This window comes from Ranitomeya variabilis, chromosome 2 (assembly GCF_051348905.1).
Source record: "Ranitomeya variabilis isolate aRanVar5 chromosome 2, aRanVar5.hap1, whole genome shotgun sequence".
NCBI classification, from domain to species: domain Eukaryota; kingdom Metazoa; phylum Chordata; class Amphibia; order Anura; family Dendrobatidae; genus Ranitomeya; species Ranitomeya variabilis.
In genome coordinates, this window is record NC_135233.1 from 1,062,303,212 (window position 1) to 1,062,323,737 (window position 20,526).

At 45.8% G+C, this 20,526-nt stretch overlaps 1 protein-coding gene across 4 annotated transcripts in view; it reads right to left on the reverse strand.

Moving 5' to 3' along the window:
• ATAD2B (ATPase family AAA domain containing 2B) overlaps positions 1-20,526 on the reverse strand; it is a 138,498-nt gene that overhangs the window by 97,148 nt on the left and 20,824 nt on the right. For 2 of the 4 annotated variants that reach the window (XM_077291498.1, XM_077291496.1), the window contains exons 2-6: positions 10,716-10,873; positions 8,760-8,809; positions 7,046-7,193; positions 4,288-4,390; positions 3,670-3,802 (exon numbers count right to left, since the gene is read on the reverse strand). In XM_077291498.1, coding sequence (XP_077147613.1) covers positions 3,670-3,802; positions 4,288-4,390; positions 7,046-7,193; positions 8,760-8,809; positions 10,716-10,873 — 592 coding nt within the window. Of the gene's footprint in view, positions 1-89; positions 271-3,669; positions 3,803-4,287; positions 4,391-7,045; positions 7,194-8,759; positions 8,810-10,715; positions 10,874-20,526 lie in introns of those variants that run through there. The other 2 variants (XM_077291497.1, XM_077291499.1) reach the window with 2 other exon arrangements.

A 20,526-nucleotide genomic window follows, 5' to 3' on the forward strand; every position in this document is an offset into this window, starting at 1 on the left:
GCAGCCTGCAGTTGGTTGGATGCCCGCAGCGCACAACCCCAGCAGTGCCAGTCTGTAGAGGCGTCCTGCAGATTACTACATGACATAACTGTGGCGCTGATCGCTGCAGAGCAGGCAGCTTCTGGCCGACATCCTCCGACGGCTCCTCCGGTGACCGATGTCCATGTGTGGGGAAAGTAGGCGACACTCCGCCACAGTTAGGTTTTTCCTCCATTAGTGTCAGTTGGCAGCTGTGCATGCATCGCCATGTGCCATCTAAGCGGTTGGCAGAGATGTCACACAATGCAAGGGGGTGGGATACTTTATGGTTACAAAATATTTATAAAAAAAAAAAAGGGAAATATTAAAAGGTAAAATTAAAATTCCCACTGAGATAAGATTTTCTTTGCAGCATCCATCATGCACGGGATCATCAGAGCCCGGGGATCACTGCAGCAGTCCAATATGGTCTTGGGATAAACCCTTTATCTTAATGGGCATACATAACTTACTAATGAATCCTTTTTCGTTACCGTTTTCTTTTCCCTGGTTCTGCAAGCTGCTCCAGTCCATAAGATGACGGATAGGCATGCGACAAGACTTCATTTCACTGCCTCTATTAACCCCTTCATGACCTTGGGATTTTCCATTTTTCCGTGTTCGTTATCACTCCCCTCCTTCCCAGAGTAATAACTTTTTTATTTTTCCGTTAATTTGGCCATGTGAGGGCTAATTTTTTGCGGGACGAGTTGTACTTTTGAACGACATCATTGGTTTTACCAAGTCGGGTACTAGAAATCGGGAAAAAAATTCCAAGTGTGGTGAAATTGCAAAAAAAAGTGCAATCCCACACTTGTTTTTTGCTTGGCTTTTTTGCTAGGTTCACTACATGCTAAAACTGACCTGCCATTATGATTCTCCAGGTCGTTACGAGTTCAAAAACACCTAACATGACTAGGTTATTTTTTATCTAAGTGGTGAAAAAAAATTCCAAACTTTGCTTAAAAAAAAAAAAAAAAAAAAAAAAAAATTGCGCCATCTTCCGATACCCGTAGCGTCTCCATTTATCGTGATCTGGGGTCGGTTGAGGGCTTATGTTTTGCGTGCCGAGCTGGCGTTTTTAATGATACCATTTCGGTGCAGATACGTTCTTTTGATCGCCCTCTTATTGCATTTTAATGCAATGTCGCTGCGACCAAAAAAAAAGTAATTCTGGCGTTTCGAATTTTTTTCTCGCTACGCCGTTTAGCGATGAGGTGAATGCTTTTTTTTATTGAAGTATCAGGTGATTCTGAACGCGTCGATACCAAATATGTGTAGGTTTTAGTTTTTTTTATTGATTTATTTTGAATGGGGCGAAAGGGGGGTGATGTGATTTCAACTTTTATTTATTTATTTTTTTTTTTTTTCACATTTTTTTACTTTTTTTTTTTTTTTTTTTTTTTACTTTTGCCATGCTTCAATAGCCTCCATGGGAGGCTAGAAGCTGGCACAACGCGATCGGCTCTGCTACATAGCAGCGATCATCAGATCGCTGCTATGCAGCAGAAATGCAGGCTTGCTATGAGCTCCGACCACAGGGTGGCGCTCGCAGCTACCGGGGATCAGTAACCATAGAGGCCTCAAGGACCGATCATGTGACGGGGGTCAGCGATGCGCTCATTTCCGGCCGCACGGCCAGAAGCGTCGGTTAAATGCCGCTGTCTGCGTTCGACAGCGGCATTTAACTAGTTAATAGCAGCGGGTGAATCACGCCCTAAGACGTATCATCCCGTCCGAGGTCAGAAAGGGGTTAAAACACGCAGCCCCTACACAGGTTCTGGATGTCCGGGGATTAAGGGGCTGCAATAGAGACGGCTGAAAGGGAAGTTTCATCACATGCGCCTCAATCTTATGCACAGGAACGGACTGTGTAAGGGACAGAACACAGAGCGCGAAAGGCAGGGGAGCAGAGCGCGAAAGGCAGGGGAGCAGAGCGCGAAAGGCAGGGGAGCAGAGCGCGAAAGGCAGGGGAGCAGAGCGCGAAAGGCAGGGGAGCAGAGCGCGAAAGGCAGGGGAGCAGAGCGCGAAAGGCAGGGGAGCAGAGCGCGAAAGGCAGGGGAGCAGAGCGCGAAAGGCAGGGGAGCAGAGCGCGAAAGGCAGGGGAGCAGAGCGCGAAAGGCAGGGGAGCAGAGCGCGAAAGGCAGGGGAGCAGAGCGCGAAAGGCAGGGGAGCAGAGCGCGAAAGGCAGGGGAGCAGAGCGCGAAAGGCAGGGGAGCAGAGCGCGAAAGGCAGGGGAGCAGAGCGCGAAAGGCAGGGGAGCAAAGCGCGAAAGGCAGGGGAGCAGAGCGCAAAAGGCAGGGGAGCAGAGCGCGAAAGGCAGGGGAGCAGAGCGCGAAAGGCAGGGGAGCAGAGCGCGAAAGGCAGGGGTGCAGAGCGCGAAAGGCAGGGGTGCAGAGCGCGAAAGGCAGGGGTGCAGAGCGCGAAAGGCAGGGGTGCAGAGCGCGAAAGGCAGGGGAGCAGAGCGCGAAAGGCAGGGGAGCAGAGCGCGAAAGGCAGGGGAGCAGAGCGCGAAAGGCAGGGGAGCAGAGCGCGAAAGGCAGGGGAGCAGAGCGCGAAAGGCAGGGGAGCAGAGCGCGAAAGGCAGGGGAGCAGAGCAAGAAAGGCAGGGGAGCAGAGCAAGAAAGGCAGGGGAGCAGAGCAAGAAAGGCAGGGGAGCAGAGCAAGAAAGGCAGGGGAGCAGAGCAAGAAAGGCAGGGGAGCAGAGCAAGAAAGGCAGGGGAGCAGAGCAAGAAAGGCAGGGGAGCAGAGCAAGAAAGGCAGGGGAGCAGAGCAAGAAAGGCAGGGGAGCAGAGCGCGAAAGGCAGGGGAGCAAAGCGCGAAAGGCAGGGGAGCAGAGCGCAAAAGGCAGGGGAGCAGAGCGCGAAAGGCAGGGGAGCAGAGCGCGAAAGGCAGGGGAGCAGAGCGCGAAAGGCAGGGGAGCAGAGCGCGAAAGGCAGGGGAGCAGAGCGCGAAAGGCAGGGGAGCAGAGCGCGAAAGGCAGGGGAGCAGAGCGCGAAAGGCAGGGGTGCAGAGCGCGAAAGGCAGGGGTGCAGAGCGCGAAAGGCAGGGGTGCAGAGCGCGAAAGGCAGGGGTGCAGAGCGCGAAAGGCAGGGGAGCAGAGCGCGAAAGGCAGGGGAGCAGAGCGCGAAAGGCAGGGGAGCAGAGCGCGAAAGGCAGGGGAGCAGAGCGCGAAAGGCAGGGGAGCAGAGCGCGAAAGGCAGGGGAGCAGAGCGCGAAAGGCAGGGGAGCAGAGCAAGAAAGGCAGGGGAGCAGAGCAAGAAAGGCAGGGGAGCAGAGCAAGAAAGGCAGGGGAGCAGAGCAAGAAAGGCAGGGGAGCAGAGCAAGAAAGGCAGGGGAGCAGAGCAAGAAAGGCAGGGGAGCAGAGCAAGAAAGGCAGGGGTGCAGAGCGCGAAAGGCAGGGGTGCAGAGCGCGAAAGGCAGGGGTGTTCATTCATTGAGTGAACATAATGGAGTGACGTCGGGGGGGGGGTTCACCAAATCTGATTGAAAACTATAATGTTGTTGCTCTACGTGTACATCCCCCTAGATGACTGGTGCAATTTTAATACTTTCTCCACATGAGGACTAAAGAGCGAACACAAACACATGTAGGGGACAAGAAAAAAAATAAAATGGCAAATATAACCATAACCAAAATATGCAAGAGACCTTCAGAAACCTCTTCCTCCTCCTCCTCCTCTTCTCCCTCCGAGGACTCTTCGTGCCGAGTCTTGATGGGATAGCTGCTTCGCCTCAGGCTTTTCCTCCTTCCCTTGACACGGGAGTACATGTCCATGTTCTCCTATAAGACAGGCGGATGATACACTAAATTCTACTGCACGGATATATAATACCGCATGTGGCCTGTAAGAACGGAGGAGGTCACTACAGACGTGTTAGCATCTCCGGGACAGGATAGAGGGGTGCTGGATATTAGCCTGGGGGGCGATTACCTGAGATCTGGAACCTTCAGAAAGCTTTGTGCCAGGTTATAAAAAAAAATAATTCGTTAAATTGCTTTGTGCACACTTTTTGCTGAGTTTTTACAGCAGAAATTTCAAAGTTTTGAGAAGGAAAATTTAGAAAAAAAACAGAGTTAGAAACCCTATGCATTTGATAGACAGAACAAGCTCACTAATGGATTCTCAGTTAACCCCTTTGGCAGCCAGGAATAGACAGTGCAACAAAGAGGTCTATAGAAGGCAATCGAAGATACATTTTAATGAAACCCAACTACAAAAATGATATTTAGCCTAAAGGTGTAGCTCTATTACATGAAAGACTCACCAGTTCTGTGTCTGTCCACATGCGCAGCCGCTCCACCTCTCGGGATTTACTACCTCTCCGGATGTTGATATTGTCCATTTCCTGGAGTACAGCCTCGGCAGTGCTACAAAAAAAAACCAAAAAAACAAAAACAATTCATTACACTTTAGCGCTTTTTTACTAAGCACCTTTATACTAGTTTGATTATGGATCTCTAAGCAATAGATTGGCACTAGAGTTGAGCAAAAAGATTTGCAGGACCCTGGTCCGGCAGCCAAGTCGACAGTCTGTGGCCACTGGACCAAATCCGGTGGTCATGGACTCCTGACAATGGCTGCAAATCTTTATCTACCCTCCGTTGAAGCCCATGATTGCCCCCATAATCAGTACTAATCCGGGATATACAGAAGTGATGTGACGCTGAGAATCACGTACGAACATGATAAAATAACGCCCCGGTACATGACGGGAATATTCCCTTTCATGTCCTCATTTGTTCGCTGATGGTTAAAGCTCTGATGAAGCGAGAACAGAGCTGAATCAATGGCGGTAATCCCAGGGGTCTCCGTATGTTCAGAGAGCCGCGCGGTGGGGTGTGAGCAGCACCGGCTCAGAAAATCCAGCCAGGTCGTTGGAAGTGTTTGCTCTACCTAGGACATCCGGAAACCCCGGGAATCTGCGAGCTCTGAAGTCAAGATTCAAGCCAATGGTTCACAAATTACTATGGCTGGCCAGGCGCAAGGCGCCCCGACGGCGCAAGGCGTCCCGACGGCACAAGACGTCCCGACGGCCTTCCCGAAGGAGCAAGACGAGCGTTCCCTGCCATCATATGCCAGAGCTACGAACAGGAAGAAAAAAAAAAAAGACTCGCTCGTTCGTTGGGTGCGATGAATTTTGAGCTGGATCTAAAATGATCGTTCTCGGCAGCACATTATGCTGTATAAATAGGTGATGTGCTAGCGATAATATGATGTTTGATGAGCACAGAACGATTGTACCAACGATCGTTCTGTGTAAACAAGTGTGATCGGAATGTCTAAACTCAACATTAGACCTGGTTCATAAATCTGGGAATAGCACAGGCGCTCCACCAGTGATTTTCACAGATAGAACATGTGCCCATTATGATTTATGGAGCTGTTCACATGTCCGGAAATTTTTTTTGTTTGCTTGCGGATCGTGAGTCTGTAAAATAATCACTGAGGCATGTCTGTTTTTTTTTTTCTTAGTAATGGGTTGAAATTGCCCTTACAAGTGTATGGATCAGTGGCAAAAACAAAATTAAAAAATCCCAGGATGACCGTGCAGTGTGAACAGGCTGCTGGTCATCTGATTAACAGGCAAAACACTCGTTCATCCAGTGTAAAGATCTTTTGGTTTGTCGGCAGCACGTCATCCTGTGTAAAGCAGACCTGTGCTGCCGAGAACAATGGCAGCCTAATTTGCAGTGAACTCTCCTTTGCAGACCGTTCAGTGCTTATCTGAAGCCGGGTCAGCATGTTTAACTAGCACATAATACTCCCACCGGCAGGCAAACATGCTGCCGATCAGTAGATGTCTCAGGGCTCACTCACACGAGCGTTTAACATGGCGGAGTGCTACACGATGTGTTATTGGATAGCACTCGGCCCAATATTATATTATGGGGCAGTGCAGATCAGATTGTTTTTTCATACCAATTGGGAATGAGAAAACTATTGAAGCATTGCGAGTGCATCGGATGGAAATTGGACCTTAATGGGGTACGCAAAGAAAGTGATAAAAAAGGCTGATGCACATTCTACTTGGCAACCTATTCTAGGAACATGCGTCTCAACTGTCAGAGGAGCAGAATGGTGCCCTGATCTACTCTCTCGGCTGAGGAGCCAGGGCTGTAGCAAGTGAGGAAAAAATAAAAACACAGATTGTTCATGGCCAAGTATGAAGAACTAGATTTATTTGTACAGAAAACTGCACTAATGGTTTCTTGTGTCCCACAATGAAGGCTATGGTTAGTACCAAAAATCCTCTCTCTCTTCAGCGGCAGCCCTGCTCCGTGCTCAGTCAGCCTTCATGCCCGGCGATGCGCCTGTCAGGCTGAGTGAGCACGGAGCAGGGCTGATGCTGGAGAAAAATAGCTGCTTTTGTTCACTAAGCCAAGGACAAGTTTTGGTTTTTTTTTCTCTCCCTCCACATCGCTACTCCAAGGCTGAGTGAGCATATTAGGCTAGTTTGTACATGATGCTGCTCCTCTGATAGTTGAGACATGTCCTGAGCATTTCTTGTTTCTTCAGGCGGCAACTTGTCCTAACGTGTGACTAGGATGGGTTGCAGTTTGAAATATGTGCAGGGGCCATTTTCATGACTTTCCTGGAGAACTCATTCAAGTGTTAACCCTGGAGCTCATTCTAATTTGTTTTATTTGGATTTGTCGCACTATAATCAAGGAGTAGGATATCCTCAGAATCTAAGAAGCTCTTTTCCTTACAAAATGTTCTCTCCTGACCCCCCCTCCCCCCCCCCCCCCACACACACACACACACACACACCATACACACACCATACACACGGGCTATAACACAGCCGGGGGCCAAAGGAGCAGTTGGATAGCGTGTCATCTGAAGGTAAAGGGGTTTCATAATATTCCAGTATATCGCAAATTACGTGCCAATCATAAAAGAATGGGATTACCCCTTAATTACAGCGGCAGGTTAATTATAACGCATGTACTTGTTATAATAAAAGTGAACCACTAGAGGGCAGTGACTGCCCACTGCTCAGAAGCGATCGCTCCGCTCACCTGTTCACCAGCTGATCGAACAGCAGACTCTGGTTCAGGGTTTCGAATCGATTACTCTTGGATCTGCAGCTTCTCCTGACCTCACGGTTCCCATTAATGCAGGTATGGTCAACGTTACCCTCCTTCTCCACGCGGCGGCTTTTAAGAGCTACAGGAAAACCATAATGGAAATTATTCCACTGGGTCTAGAGAATTAAAAAAAGAGTTGTCATCCCTTATTTCAGGGGAACTACAACTCCTAGCATGCTCTGACCACTATGATAAGAAGGGAGTTTCAGTGTCTTCCAAAAACTGGAGATTCCCCATTTTCTACCACACGCCAAAATTACCACCATCTGTATATGCTCTGCTTCTCTTCGTCCATTAGTATTTAGGTCATTTTAATTCAAGCTGGATTTTAACACAGGGGGGCACAAAGACGAGCTGGACCCCATCAAAGATTTGCAAGCAGATTTTTCTGCCCACATGGGTCGAGTTGTAGCTTTGAATGAAACCATTCACATTTACATATAATGGACAAGAAAGTGGTGAAAGAAAAAAACTCCGCCTTGTGCAATACTAACGAGTAGGTAACGTAATTCTACAGGTAAATAGGATTATGGCGAGACCAGAGTTGCACAGTTTTGGTGTGTGTGTGTGTGTGTGTGTGTGTGTGTGTGTGTGTGTGTGTGTGTGTGTGTGTGTGTATATATATATAATTGTTTTATTATTAATTTTTTGGGGGGCTTAAAAAAAAAATATAGAAAATTGTGGTTTCTGTCTCCACTTCCTAGACCCATATTTTATTTATTTCCCTATCACTGGGTGAGGGCTTCTTTGAGTCCGTGTTTTTCCGTGACATTACTTTGGGGGTACAAACTACATTTTGATTGATTTTTATTGCATATTTTTCATAGGAGGTCGAGAATCAAAAAATACAAATAAGTAAAATAAATAGGTTTTTTTTACAACATTTATTGTCTGTGTTAAGCAGTTTAGTATTTTGATAGATGAGACTTAATGAATGCGACAATACCAATGTTTTTATCATTTTTTCACATTTCTTTAATTTTTACCTGGAAATTCGAACTTTTGTGTCCTCATTTTTTTTTTAAACATTTTTCATTTTTTGGAGTCCCGTAAGGAACTTTTGATTTCTTTTACTATATACTGAAATACTGCAGTATTGCTGGATGAAGTAATAGACAGTGGCATACGAGGCATTAAATGGAGCCAAGGAGCTTTTAGAGGCAGACGGCGGCTGTATAGCACAGCCGGTATCTGCCCTATGTGCTCTCCAAAGCCCACTCCATGTATATATCCATCACTAAAGGCTATAGGAATTAAGAATTAAAGGAAGAAATAAAAAAAAAAGAATCAACTTTGCAATTAGCTTTGATTAGTAAGCTTTTATCGTTCTCTGTATACAGCTCCACTGCAGACCTATGTTTGTCAAAGGTTACAGACTATATCTTATGTAAATGTAGACTAATCTTACATTTATGAGTTACTCCGCTGTTTGGCAGAAAAAAAAAAAAAAGGGCAAAGAAAGTGTTTTAATACTGCACAGACTTTTTTGTAACCATAGAGATGCATCATTCCACGCAGGAGCTGCAGTTACAAAATGGTAAAGATTATTTGCAAACCTGATATTTTTTTTCCTCTAAATGTGCCAGAGGGATAAAACATGATATATACATATATTTGCAAAAGCTAGGTCAGAAGAAATACTCACATAGACTGCTGTGGCTGTTTGGTAAAGAAGCACCAGACTGGGATAATAACCTAGGACAGAAACACAACAGGGCACGGATTAATCAGGTGACAGTCAAAAAAAACTTATACAAATAATAAAATAAAACTCTCAGAGAGGAAAAAAAAAAAAAAAAAAAGTACGGTATCTGGACCCTGCATTCTCCTTACTTCCTGGTTTCCGGGAGGGCGGGTTCTCCTCCTTCCTAAGTGACAGCTCAGGTGAGTAGCAGAGATGTAGTATTAATAGAGCTATAAAGCTCAGCACGAGTTCTGCTGTAACACATTGAGCCATTAGTGGTTTGCTCTGAGCCTACACGGTTATCTCTATATTTACACATAGAAATAACAGGGTTTTTGAACAAGCACACCGCTCCTGACAATGAGTGAACTGATTAGCAGACCTGCTCTGAAAGCTGCCGGCTGGTTACTTTATAATTACATCTCTTCAGAAGATAAAAGGGAGAGCAAGTATTAGAGCAGATACCTGCTGTATAGAAATCAAAGAGCTGGGGAGCAATGGCTGGGATGTTAAGAGTTAACCCCTCTCCTGGAATGTACCTACTCCACTATCGGCCGGGCTCCATGAAGACCAGCTGTACACGATGAAAGATAAAAGCTCTCATTGCAGTAAAATCACAGCAGACAGAAAATCAAGGCAATCGCAAACTTGCTTGCCTAATTAAAGCAACTGTTTAAGAAAAAAATATACTACTTTGCAATTTACTTTCTAAAAATCCTCTCAGTTATCAAGAACAGAGGGATTTTTAATTTAATAGTTTACTGCTCGTTGCGTAGGGTATCGGCCGCTGCTTCAGTCTGACAGAGGTTGCCGGTCTCTTAAGCAAGGAGCGCTGCTCTGAAGTTGGCCGTGTTGCTAGCTCTGGATAGCATCAGTGCCCTGCGCTCCGTCCATGCTGCCTTTTATCCCTGCATGAGAAAGGGCACTGGTCACATCAGCAGCGCAGCATGCTCAAAACTGAAAACTGTAAATCATCAGGAGCACCACTCCACGGCAAGCAGGAAGCCGGGAGGCAGGGGAAGGGTGCGCTCCTGAATGAGAAACCCTCTAATAAATATATCAATTACTAGAACTTTGTCAGCTTTCCTAATACCTCCTGTACTGCTAAGATTTGTGACTGGGCTGACTGTTATGATCCGGTGACCTTGGAGCCGCATGAACTTTCTCTGGAGTAGGTGGAAACTGTACTGACCGCAAAACCTGAACTAACACCGCAACTAGAAGTAGCCGTGGGGTGTGCCTAATAAACCCTAGACACCTCAACACAGCCGGAGGACTAAATACCCCTATAGATGGAAATAGGAATACTACCTTGCCTCAGAGCAGAACCCCAAAGGATAGGCAGCCCCCCACGAATATTGACTGAGTAGGAGAGGAAAGACACACGCAGGCAGAAAACAGGATTCAGCAAAAGAGGCCACTCTAGCTAAATAGGGAAAGATAGGACAGAATACTAAGCGGTCAGTATTAAAACCCTTCCAAAAATATCCACAGCAGATAATACAAAAAGTTCCACAATCTAACTAAAGACATGGAATGTATATCTGCCACTCCAGAGAATCCAACAAGACTGAGAAAATACTGACACAATCTAAGCTGGACAAAAAAACACTGAATAGCACAGAATTATTAAGCACACAGCATGTGTGCCACAGAAACAAAACCAGACACTTATCTTTGCTGATTTGGCAGAAGGCACCAAACCAGGACCAAAACCTCCCAACAACCATGGACAACTGGCAAGGACTAATGAATCCTGCACGCCTAAATACTCCAGTCAGAACTGCAATCAGCAGATACACCCGACCAGGACTGCAACTCAGGGACAACTGCATTACCACCTACAACCACCGGAGGGAGCCCAAAAGCAGAATTCACAACAGCTGACAGTGTGACTCGGCAGCCGGTGGCCTTTACCTGGATCTCCTGGTTGACATACTCCATCCCTCCCGTTGTTTGGCGGCGGCACGGGGTTTAGGGCTCTCCTTCCGGACAGGCTCGGCATGGTTACAAGCTCGCTTGGCAGGAGGGGGTAACTGGCTGTCACTCAAGCTGGCGTCACTGGAGGCCTCCTTCTGTAAAGACAAAAAAATAAAATAAAAATGGCTCCATGGTAACTAGCTGTACACTATGAAAGATAAAAGCTCACATCGACAGCACTGCAGCCAAGCAGTGAGTTCAGCAGTGTCAACTCGGGCAGAGTCACCGAGTGCAGTGATTGGCAATTAATAGCAGACATTGGGAGAAGCAGTGGAGACTGAGCTGGACCAGGGGAGGGCGAGAAAGTTTTGTTTTGTTTTTTTCAAACTAAACTGCAGCCTAGGAATTTTTGACACTTCAAATCCCCTTTAATAAATTCCATTAGTAGGGTCAACAAAATTTGGACTTAGCAAAAAAAACAAAATGTCAGTTCTGCAGATCATTGGCCCAGTAAAAGAACTGTAATTGCTCTATGTTCCATTTAATTGCCCGTGCCCCTCTCCTCCACAAAGGGTCACCGGCCATCTGAAGTTTTGGAACAGGACAACAATTCTTTGTGGAAAGTAGCGGAGGCTGAACAAAAGGAATAGGCAAGCAGATCCTGAAACGTGGGCATACATTTGCGTAGTATGTTTCGACACGTACTGACGGATTGACAGGTTACAGCAGATCGCTGGAGCCCCGAGACACTGATCAGCAACGGAGATCTGCTGTAAGACTCCATGCAAGTCCATGCTCGGGCACTGCTGTATCATCATCATCATCAAGTGCACGATCCATGTTGGCATTTATATCAGGAACCTCACCAGTGGGTATTAAGTACGTAGTCCTGAAATGTGAACGAGGCCTTACAGGTGTAATCTCATACCTGCACCGCCATGGGTTAGGTGCAAAATGGGCCAGCATCAAGGGCAAAGCCAGCCACAGAGCCTACACCTCCCTCTGCCACACTAATTGTATGGCAACCAGGAAGCAGGAGAACATGACATTAAGCAAAAACCTTCAATAAAAATTTTATTTGATAATAAAAAAATAAAAAACAGTACAGTACTGTGCAAAAGGTTAAGGGAGGCGTGGAAAAAAATGCAGAAAAGTAAGAAGCTTCCAAATTAGAAGAAGTGTTAATAGTTTATTTCTATCAATTAACAAAATGAAACATGAATGATGAAAAGAAAGATTTAAATCCCGTCAATACTTGGTGACCGCCCGTTACCTTCATCAATTCTTCTAGATACACTTGTATAAAGTCAGGGATCTTGCAGGATTACAGTCAGGTGTGTGAGAAACCATTTATTCCACACATGATAATTATCACCATTTTCATAAAAGGATGTAACACTGCGAAACACATGAATGTGAGGTTGTGGAAGATAGTTTCGGGTCACAAGTCATACACCATGGCAAGAGTGAGAACAGCAACAAGACACAAGGTAGTTATAATGCATCAGCGAGGCCTCTCCCAGCACACAAGGTAGTTATAATGCATCAGCGAGGTCTCTCCCAGCATGCAAGGTAGTTATAATGCATCAGCGAAGTCTCTCCCAGCACACAAGATAGTTATAGTGCATCAGCGAGGCCTCTCCCAGCACACAACGTAGTTATAATGCATCAGCGAGGACTCTTCCAGCACACAAGGTAGTTATAATGCATCAGCGAAGTCTCTCCCAGCATACAAGGTAGTTATAATGCATCAGCGAGGTCTCTCCCAGCACACAACGTAGTTATAATGCATCAGCGAGGCCTCTCCCAGCACACAACGTATTTATAATGCAGTGTTCCCCAAGTTCGGTCCTCAAGAGCCACCAACGGGTCATGTTGTTTTCACGATTTCCTTAGTAATGCCCAGGTGAGAACTCCATAATCTAGACAGGTAACAATTCCATCACCTGGGCCATACTAAGGAAATCCTAAAAACACGACCTGTTGGTGGCTCTTGAGGAATGGACTTGGGGAACACTGTTATAATGCATCAGCGAGGCCTCTCCCAGCACACAAGGTAGTTATAATGCATCAGCGAGGTCTCTCCCAGCACACAAGGTAGTTATAATGCATCAGCGAGGTCTCTCCCAGCACACAAGGTAGTTATAATGCATCAGCGAGGCCTCTCCCAGCACACAAGGTAGTTATAATGCATCAGCGAGGTCTCTCCCAGCACACAAGGTAGTTATAATGCATCAGCGAGGTCTCTCCCAGCACACAAGGTAGTTATAATGCATCAGCGAGGTCTCTCCCAGCACACAAGGTAGTTATAATGCATCAGCGAGGTCTCTCCCAGGCAAAGATTTCACAGCGGACTGTGGTTTAGAGTGTGATGTTCAAGCTCTTTTGAAAGAGTCAACTAATGGGCAACGTTGAGGACTGTAGATGCAGTGGTCTGAAACTGAGGTCAGCAAATGTCAGAAACCTCGTGATTACTTCCCTTCAAATTGGAAGATTTTCAGCAGTGATATCAGATAAGAATTGGCAACAACCAGTGGGACCAAGCTATACCCATATACTGTTAGAAGAAGACTGTCCACAAGTGGTCATCATGTAAGAATTGCGGCCAAAAACCATACCTTCCACGTGAAAACAAGGCCAAGTGACTAAACTATGCACAAAAACATAGAACTGGGGTGCAGAAAAATGGCAGCAGGTGCTCTCAATCACATGGTGCCTGCAGACTGGACTGCATTTTCATGGTGGCAGATCCTTTTTAATGGGGTCTTCTATACTGACAAACACAGGCAGATAGTTATCCATTGTACAGTACCATCAGGAAGGAATCATATTTGCTCCAAAGTAATTCCATAGCAGGACAACGACCCCAAACATCCAAGCAGTCATTAAGAACCATCTTAAGGGTTAAGAAGAACAAGGAGAGATTATATGGACCTCACACAGCTCCCAGATCTCACATTGTCCAGTCTGGCAATACAGAAGGATTCGCACAAGCCTCAAGGTTAGTTCTCCAAGATGTTTGGAACAACCTCCTGCCAAGTTCCTTCAAATACTGAGCGCAAGTACCTGGAAGAAGTGATGAAGGCAAAGGGCGGTCACCAAATAGTGATGCTATTAAGATTTTTCCTATGTTTATTCAGTTTGCATTTTTTTAATTGATAAAAAAAATAATCTATTAACACTTCCATTTTAGAAACCATACTGATATTGCAGCATTTTTTCCACTCCTGCTTATAAACTTCAAGGATGTGTGCACACAGTATCTTTTTAAGGCGGAATCCACCTGATTAAAAAACCAATCCATAAAATGAACATATGTAATAACGACACCGCTGTGCTCATACTCCATCTTATGTCACTTCTTTTTACAACTTCAGGGTTCGGAAACCGTGACAAGGTTGAGGGTATGTGCACACGTCAGGATTTTGTCAGGATTTTTCATCAGGTTTTGTAGCCAAAACCAGGAGTGGGTGATAAATGCAGAATTGGAGCATATGTTTCTATTATACTTTTCCTCTAATTGTTCCACTCCTGGTTTTGGCTACAAATCCTGATGAAAAATCCTGACAAAATCCTGACGTGTGCACATAGCCTAAAAGTGGCGACTTGCTACAATGACCCACATATGGTACTGGTGGTCATGTCCACTCCTAAGAGCCTTCTGGGAGGGAGTTCTTAAAGTTATTATTGAGGTAACAGAGAGGTGGCAACCCCCCCTCCTTCTCCGGTGGCGCTGCCATCATACATGTTCCCTACGTCCAAATCCGCCTATTAATACCTTAGTGACCGGGCCAGTTTTTACAATTCTGACAACTGTCCCTTTAGGGTATGTGCACACGTTGCGGATTTCTTGCAGAAATTTCCTGAAGAAAACCGGAAATTTTCTGCAAGAAATCCGCATTTTTTTTTTTTGCGGTTTTTTTCGCGTTTTTTTAGCATTCTGCAAGCGTAATTAGCTTGCAGAATGCTAAAGTTTTCCAAGCGATCTGTAGCATCGCTTGGAAAACTGACTGACAAGTTGGTCACACTTGTCAAACATACTGTTTGACAAGTGTGACCAACTTTTTACTATAGATGCAGCTTATGCAGCATCTATAGTAAAAGAGAGAATGTTTAAAAATAATAAAAAAAATAAAAAAATGCTTATACTCACCCAGACATCTCATCAGCGGCGTCCGTTCGTCTTCCTATAGCTGGTGTGTGCGCGCAGGACCTTCCGTGACGTCACGGTCACGTGAGCGGTCACATGACCGCTCATGACCAATCACAGGACAGTGACGTCATCGGCAAGGTCCTTCGCCGCACATCAGCTACAGGAACCGAAGCGGCAGCATGCAGTGGAGGCGGGAAGACATCGAGGGTGAGTATATCGCAATTTTTTATTTTAATTCTTATTTTTTGACCACTTATATGGTGCCCAGTGCGTGGAGGAGAGTCTCCTCTCCTCCACCCTGGGTACCAACCGCACATAATCTGCTTACTTCCCGCATGGTGTGCACAGCCCCGTGCGGGAAGTAAGCAGATCAATGGACCCCTAGGTGTGCGGAATCCCCTGCAATTCCGCATTTTAATGAACATGTTGCTTTTTTTTCCGCGATGCGATTTTTTCGCGGAAAAAAAGGCTACATTTGCACAAAAAATGCGGAATACACTTAAAATAATAGGAGGCATATGTAAGCGTTTTTTTCGCGTTATTATCACGTTTTTATAGCGAAAAAACGCGAAAAAAACGCGAAAAATACTTAACGTGTGCACATGGCCTTACACTGTGTTCCAAATTATTATGCACAAAGAAAGTTTAGGAGTGATAAGGTTAGAATTTTTTTGTTTGTCATTTAACCCCTTAGTGACGGAGCCAAATTTTTTAAATCTGACCAGTGTCACTTTATGTGGCAATAAAGGTACCTTCACACTAAACAACTTTCCAACAAGAACGACAACGATCCGTGACGTTGCAGCGTCCTGGTTAGCGATCTCGTGTTTGACACGCAGCAGCGATCTGGATCCCGCTGTGATATCGCTGGTCGGAGCTAGAAGTCCAGAACTTTATTTGGTCGTCAGATCGGCGTGTATCGTCGTGTTTGACATCAAAAGCAACGACGCCAGCAATGTTTGACATGGAGCTAACAACCAGCGAGAACGAGAAGTGAGTCGCCGTTACGTCACTGGATCGCTCCTGCATCGTTCTGGAGTTGCGCAGTGTTTGACGTCTCTACAGCGACCTAAACAGCGACGCTCCAGCGATCTAGTTTAGGTCGGCTCGTTGTCTATATCGCCGCAGCGTCGCTGAGTGTGACAGTACCTTTAGGCCAGAATTTGGTAATGAATTGCCAATCGCAAACATCAGGACCATACAATCATGATCTGATGGCACCAATTGGGATTAGGAGGAAGCCACCACAGTCTGTTAACCATTTATAATGATGTAGTCACTATTGAAAGCAGCATTTAAGGGGTTAAACAGATTTGGACGATGCAAACACTGATCGTGGCTGATGCAGCAAGTTGTCAGCTATAGTGGACAGCCGACGTCACTAAGTAGGAGGAGCCTATCGGCCATCTTTTTTGTTGCATGCGGTATCCAGGGAACGCTACCGGCCGGGGCTTCCCTGGATTTATACTGCACTCTGCCATTTGATACGTACGACACCGCAGCCCCGGGTGCACCTACCGGGCGGGTGAAAACATACTCAGCACGGGCCCACATTCAGCTGTATCCATCTGACAAGAGGTAAGCTGAGGGATATCGGCACCGGAGTGAAATTCAGACATACTGTGTGGCTAGTTTAAGATTTTGTTGGCAGATTGATTACTTGTTACTGTTTTCAGGAGGTCTTGTCACTAGGAATCCACGTGGAGGCTCTGTGGACTACTTGTTCCCAAGTATTCCACTTAGGTGTTATCTGTCTTCGTATCCTCAAGTGCGGTACCTATTGGTTTCACAAATTGTGGAGTATTTAGGTCAAGACATGACTACAATCAACATTGCCAAGACACTTCATCGTGATCATCGCACAATCAAGAAGTATGTAGCTGATTCCCAGCACACACGTGTGCGTGCTGATAAGGAAAAATTGAGGACTCTTTCCAACAGGCAATTGCATAAGGTTAAAAGAGCAGCTGCAAAAATGCCTTGTCATAGCAGCAGACAAGTTTTTGAAGCTGCTGGTGCCTCCAACGTCCCCAGAACAACAAGATGCAGGGTCCTTCAGAGGTTTGCAGCTCTGCATAAGCCATGCTGTCGACCACCTCTATCCACTGCACACAAGCAGAAACGGCTCCAGTGGGCCAAACGATACATGAAGACTGACTTCCAAACTGTTTTGTTCACCGATGAGTGCCATGCAATGCTCGATGGTCCAGATGGATGGAGTGGAGGATGGCTGGTTGATGGACACCCCGTGAAAACACCGCTAAGGCGCCAACAAGGAGGAGGTGGAGTAATGTTTTGGGCTGGAATCATGGGGAGAGAGATTGTCGGCCCCTTTATGATCCCTGAAGGGGTAAAGATGAACTCCATAATCTATGTGGAGTTTCTAAAACAACACTTCCTGCCATGGTTCAAGAGGAAGAACCGTGCTTTCCGCAGCAAGATCATTTTCATGCATGATAATGCACAGTCTCATGCTGCAAAAAACACATCTGCATCTCTGGCTGCTATGGGCACAAAAGAGGACAAACTTATGGTGTGGCCACCATCTTCCCCTGACCTCAACCCCATTGAGAACCTCTGGAGCATCATCAAAAGGAGTGTCTATGATGGCGGGAGGCAGTTCACATCTAAGCAACAGCTCTGGGAGGGGATTCTGTCCACATGCAAAACAATTGAAGCAGAAACCATCCAAAAACTGATAAATTCAATGGACGAGAGAGTTCAGAAGCTTCTTTCCAACAAGGGGTCCTATGTGCAAATGTAACATCACCTAGAATAAAGTTTTCACATGAAAACTGTTTGATTTCATTTTGTAATAAGATGATAATGCTTATAACTTGACCATTTTTTTTGTTAAAAATAAAAAATAAAAAAAAGGTTGAAAACTCTGCTGTGCATATTTGGAACATGCATTTTGAGTGTTTATTTTTTTTTTTAAAAAAGATTCTGTTTTCATAGGCAGTTAGTTCCAAAACATTGCAATTATACTAGAATAGTAGATGACTGGAAAATAACAATGACTGCAATTCAGATAGGTAATTTAGAGAAAATATGAGGAAATATTATTTGCATACTAATTTGGAACACAGTGCATGAGGTTACAGCTCTGGAACGCTTTAACGGATCCCACTGATTCGGAGAATGATTTTTCGTGACATATTGTACTTCATGTTAGTGGCAACATTTCTTCGATATGACTTGCGTTTATTTATGGGGAAAAAAATGGAAATTTGGCAAAAATTTTGAAAATTTAGCAATTTTCAAACTTTTTATTTTTTTTACCCTTAAATCAGAGAGTCATATCGCAAAAAATAGTTAATAAATAACATTTCCCACATGTCTACTTTACATCAGCACAATTTTGGAAACAATTTTTCTTTTGTTAGGACGTTATAAGGGTTAAAAGTTGATCAGCGATATCTCATTTTTCCAATAAAATTTACAAAACCATTTTTTCTTTAGGGACCCCCTCACATTGGAAGTGACTGAGGGATCAATTTCACAGAAAATACCCAAAAGTGAAACCAATTTAAAAACTGCACCCATCAAGGCGCGCAAAAACCACATTCAAGAAGTTTATTAACCCTTCAGGTACCCCACGAGAACTAAAGCAATGTGGAAGGGAAAAAAAAAATAACATTTTACTTTTTTTTTTCACAAAAAATTGACTTTGTAACCAATCCTTGTGAAAATCAAAAAGTTATCAGGAGAAAATGGACCACAAAATTTGTTGTGCGATTTCTCCTGACTACGACGATACCCCGAATGTGGGGGAAAGCCACTGTTTAGGCACATGGCAGGGCTCAGAAGGGAGGGAGCACCGTTTGACTTTTTGAACACAAAATTGGCTGGAATCAATGGCGGGCGCAATGTCGCGTTTGGAGACTCCCTGATGTACCTACATAGTGGAAACCCCCCAATTCTAACCCCAACACACTCCCATGCCCAACACACTCCCATGCCCAACACACTCCCATGCCCAACACACTCCCATGCCCAACACACTCCCATGCCCAACACACTCCCATGCCCAACACACTCCCATGCCCAACACACTCCCATGCCCAACACACTCCCATGCCCAACACACTCCCATGCCCAACACACTCCCATGCCCAACACACTCCCATGCCCAACACACTCCCATGCCCAACACACTCCCATGCCCAACACACTCCCATGCCCAACACACTCCCATGCCCAACACACTCCCATGCCCAACACACTCCCATGCCCAACACACTCCCATGCCCAACACACTCCCATGCCCAACACACTCCCATGCCCAACACACTCCCATGCCCAACACACTCCCATGCCCAACACACTCCCATGCCCAACACACTCCCATCCCCCAACACCACAACCCTAACCCTACCTCTAACCGCAACCCTAACCACAACTCTAATGGAAAAAAAAAAAAGAACTTTTTTGTGTTATTATTTTTACCTAACTAAGGCTTCTTTCACACTTCCGTCTTCCAAATCTGCACAGGATCCATCAAGACGTTGAAATGACGGATCCTGTGCAGATTGTGGAAAACGTGTGCACTGGGCCCCTCTTTCTGACGGACCCGTCGAGGCTATGTGCACATGTTGTGTATGCGTCTTCGCAGCGGTTTTCTCGCGACTTCACGTGAGATTTCGCAATGTATTACTAGGAAGTAACGCTAGCTGCCGGGAGCATCGGTGACGCTGCGCGGGAACGCCGGTAGGTGAGAATATTGCGATTTTTTTATTATTTTTTTATTATTTTTAACATTATATCTTGTTACTTGTTACTATTGAATAGTAAAGAGAGAAAGAGAGCGAGCGAGAGAGTATTTCCCTGATGGGAAATTCTTCCACGCATGCTCTCTTTGAAAAGATGGGACCCGGCGCTGGATTCCTGCTTTTCATAGGCAGCGACGCATCCTGCGCCCCTAGGCTTCCATTGTAGCCAGTGACGGGCAGCGCAGGATGCGTCGCTGACCAATTTTCCAACGAACAGAAAAAACGTTCCTCTGAACGTTTTCTCTGCCCGACGGACCATTTTTTTTATGCAGGATCCAGTGAAAGAGGGATGAAACGGATGGCCATCCGTCACAATCCGTCGCTAATACAAGTCTATGAGAAAATGCAGGATCCTGCATTCTCAAAAACGACGGATTGTGACATGAGCTGAAAGACGGAAGCGTGAAAGAGGCCTAAGGCTACTTTCACACTGGCGTTAACTGAAATACGTCGCAATGCGTCGTTTTGCCGAAAAAACGCATCCTGCAAAAGTGCTTGCAGGATGCGTTTTTTTCTGCATTGACTAACATTAGCGACGCATTGACACACGTCGCAACAGTCGTGCGACGGTTGCGCCGTGTTGTGGCGGACCGCCGGGAGCAAAAAACGTTACATGTAACGTTTTTTGCTCACGACGGTCCGCTTTTTCCGACCGCGCATGCGCGGCCGGAACTCCGCCCCCACCTCCCCGCACCTCCCAATGGGGCAGCGGATGCGCTGGAAAAATGCATCCGCTGCCCCGGTAGTGCGGCGGAGACAACGCTAGCGTCGGTGACCTCGGCCCGATGCACTGCGACGGACCGAGCCCGACGCTAGTGTGAAAGTAGCCTAAGAGGGTGATAAAGGGGAGGTTTGATTTATTATTTTTTTTATTTTGATTACT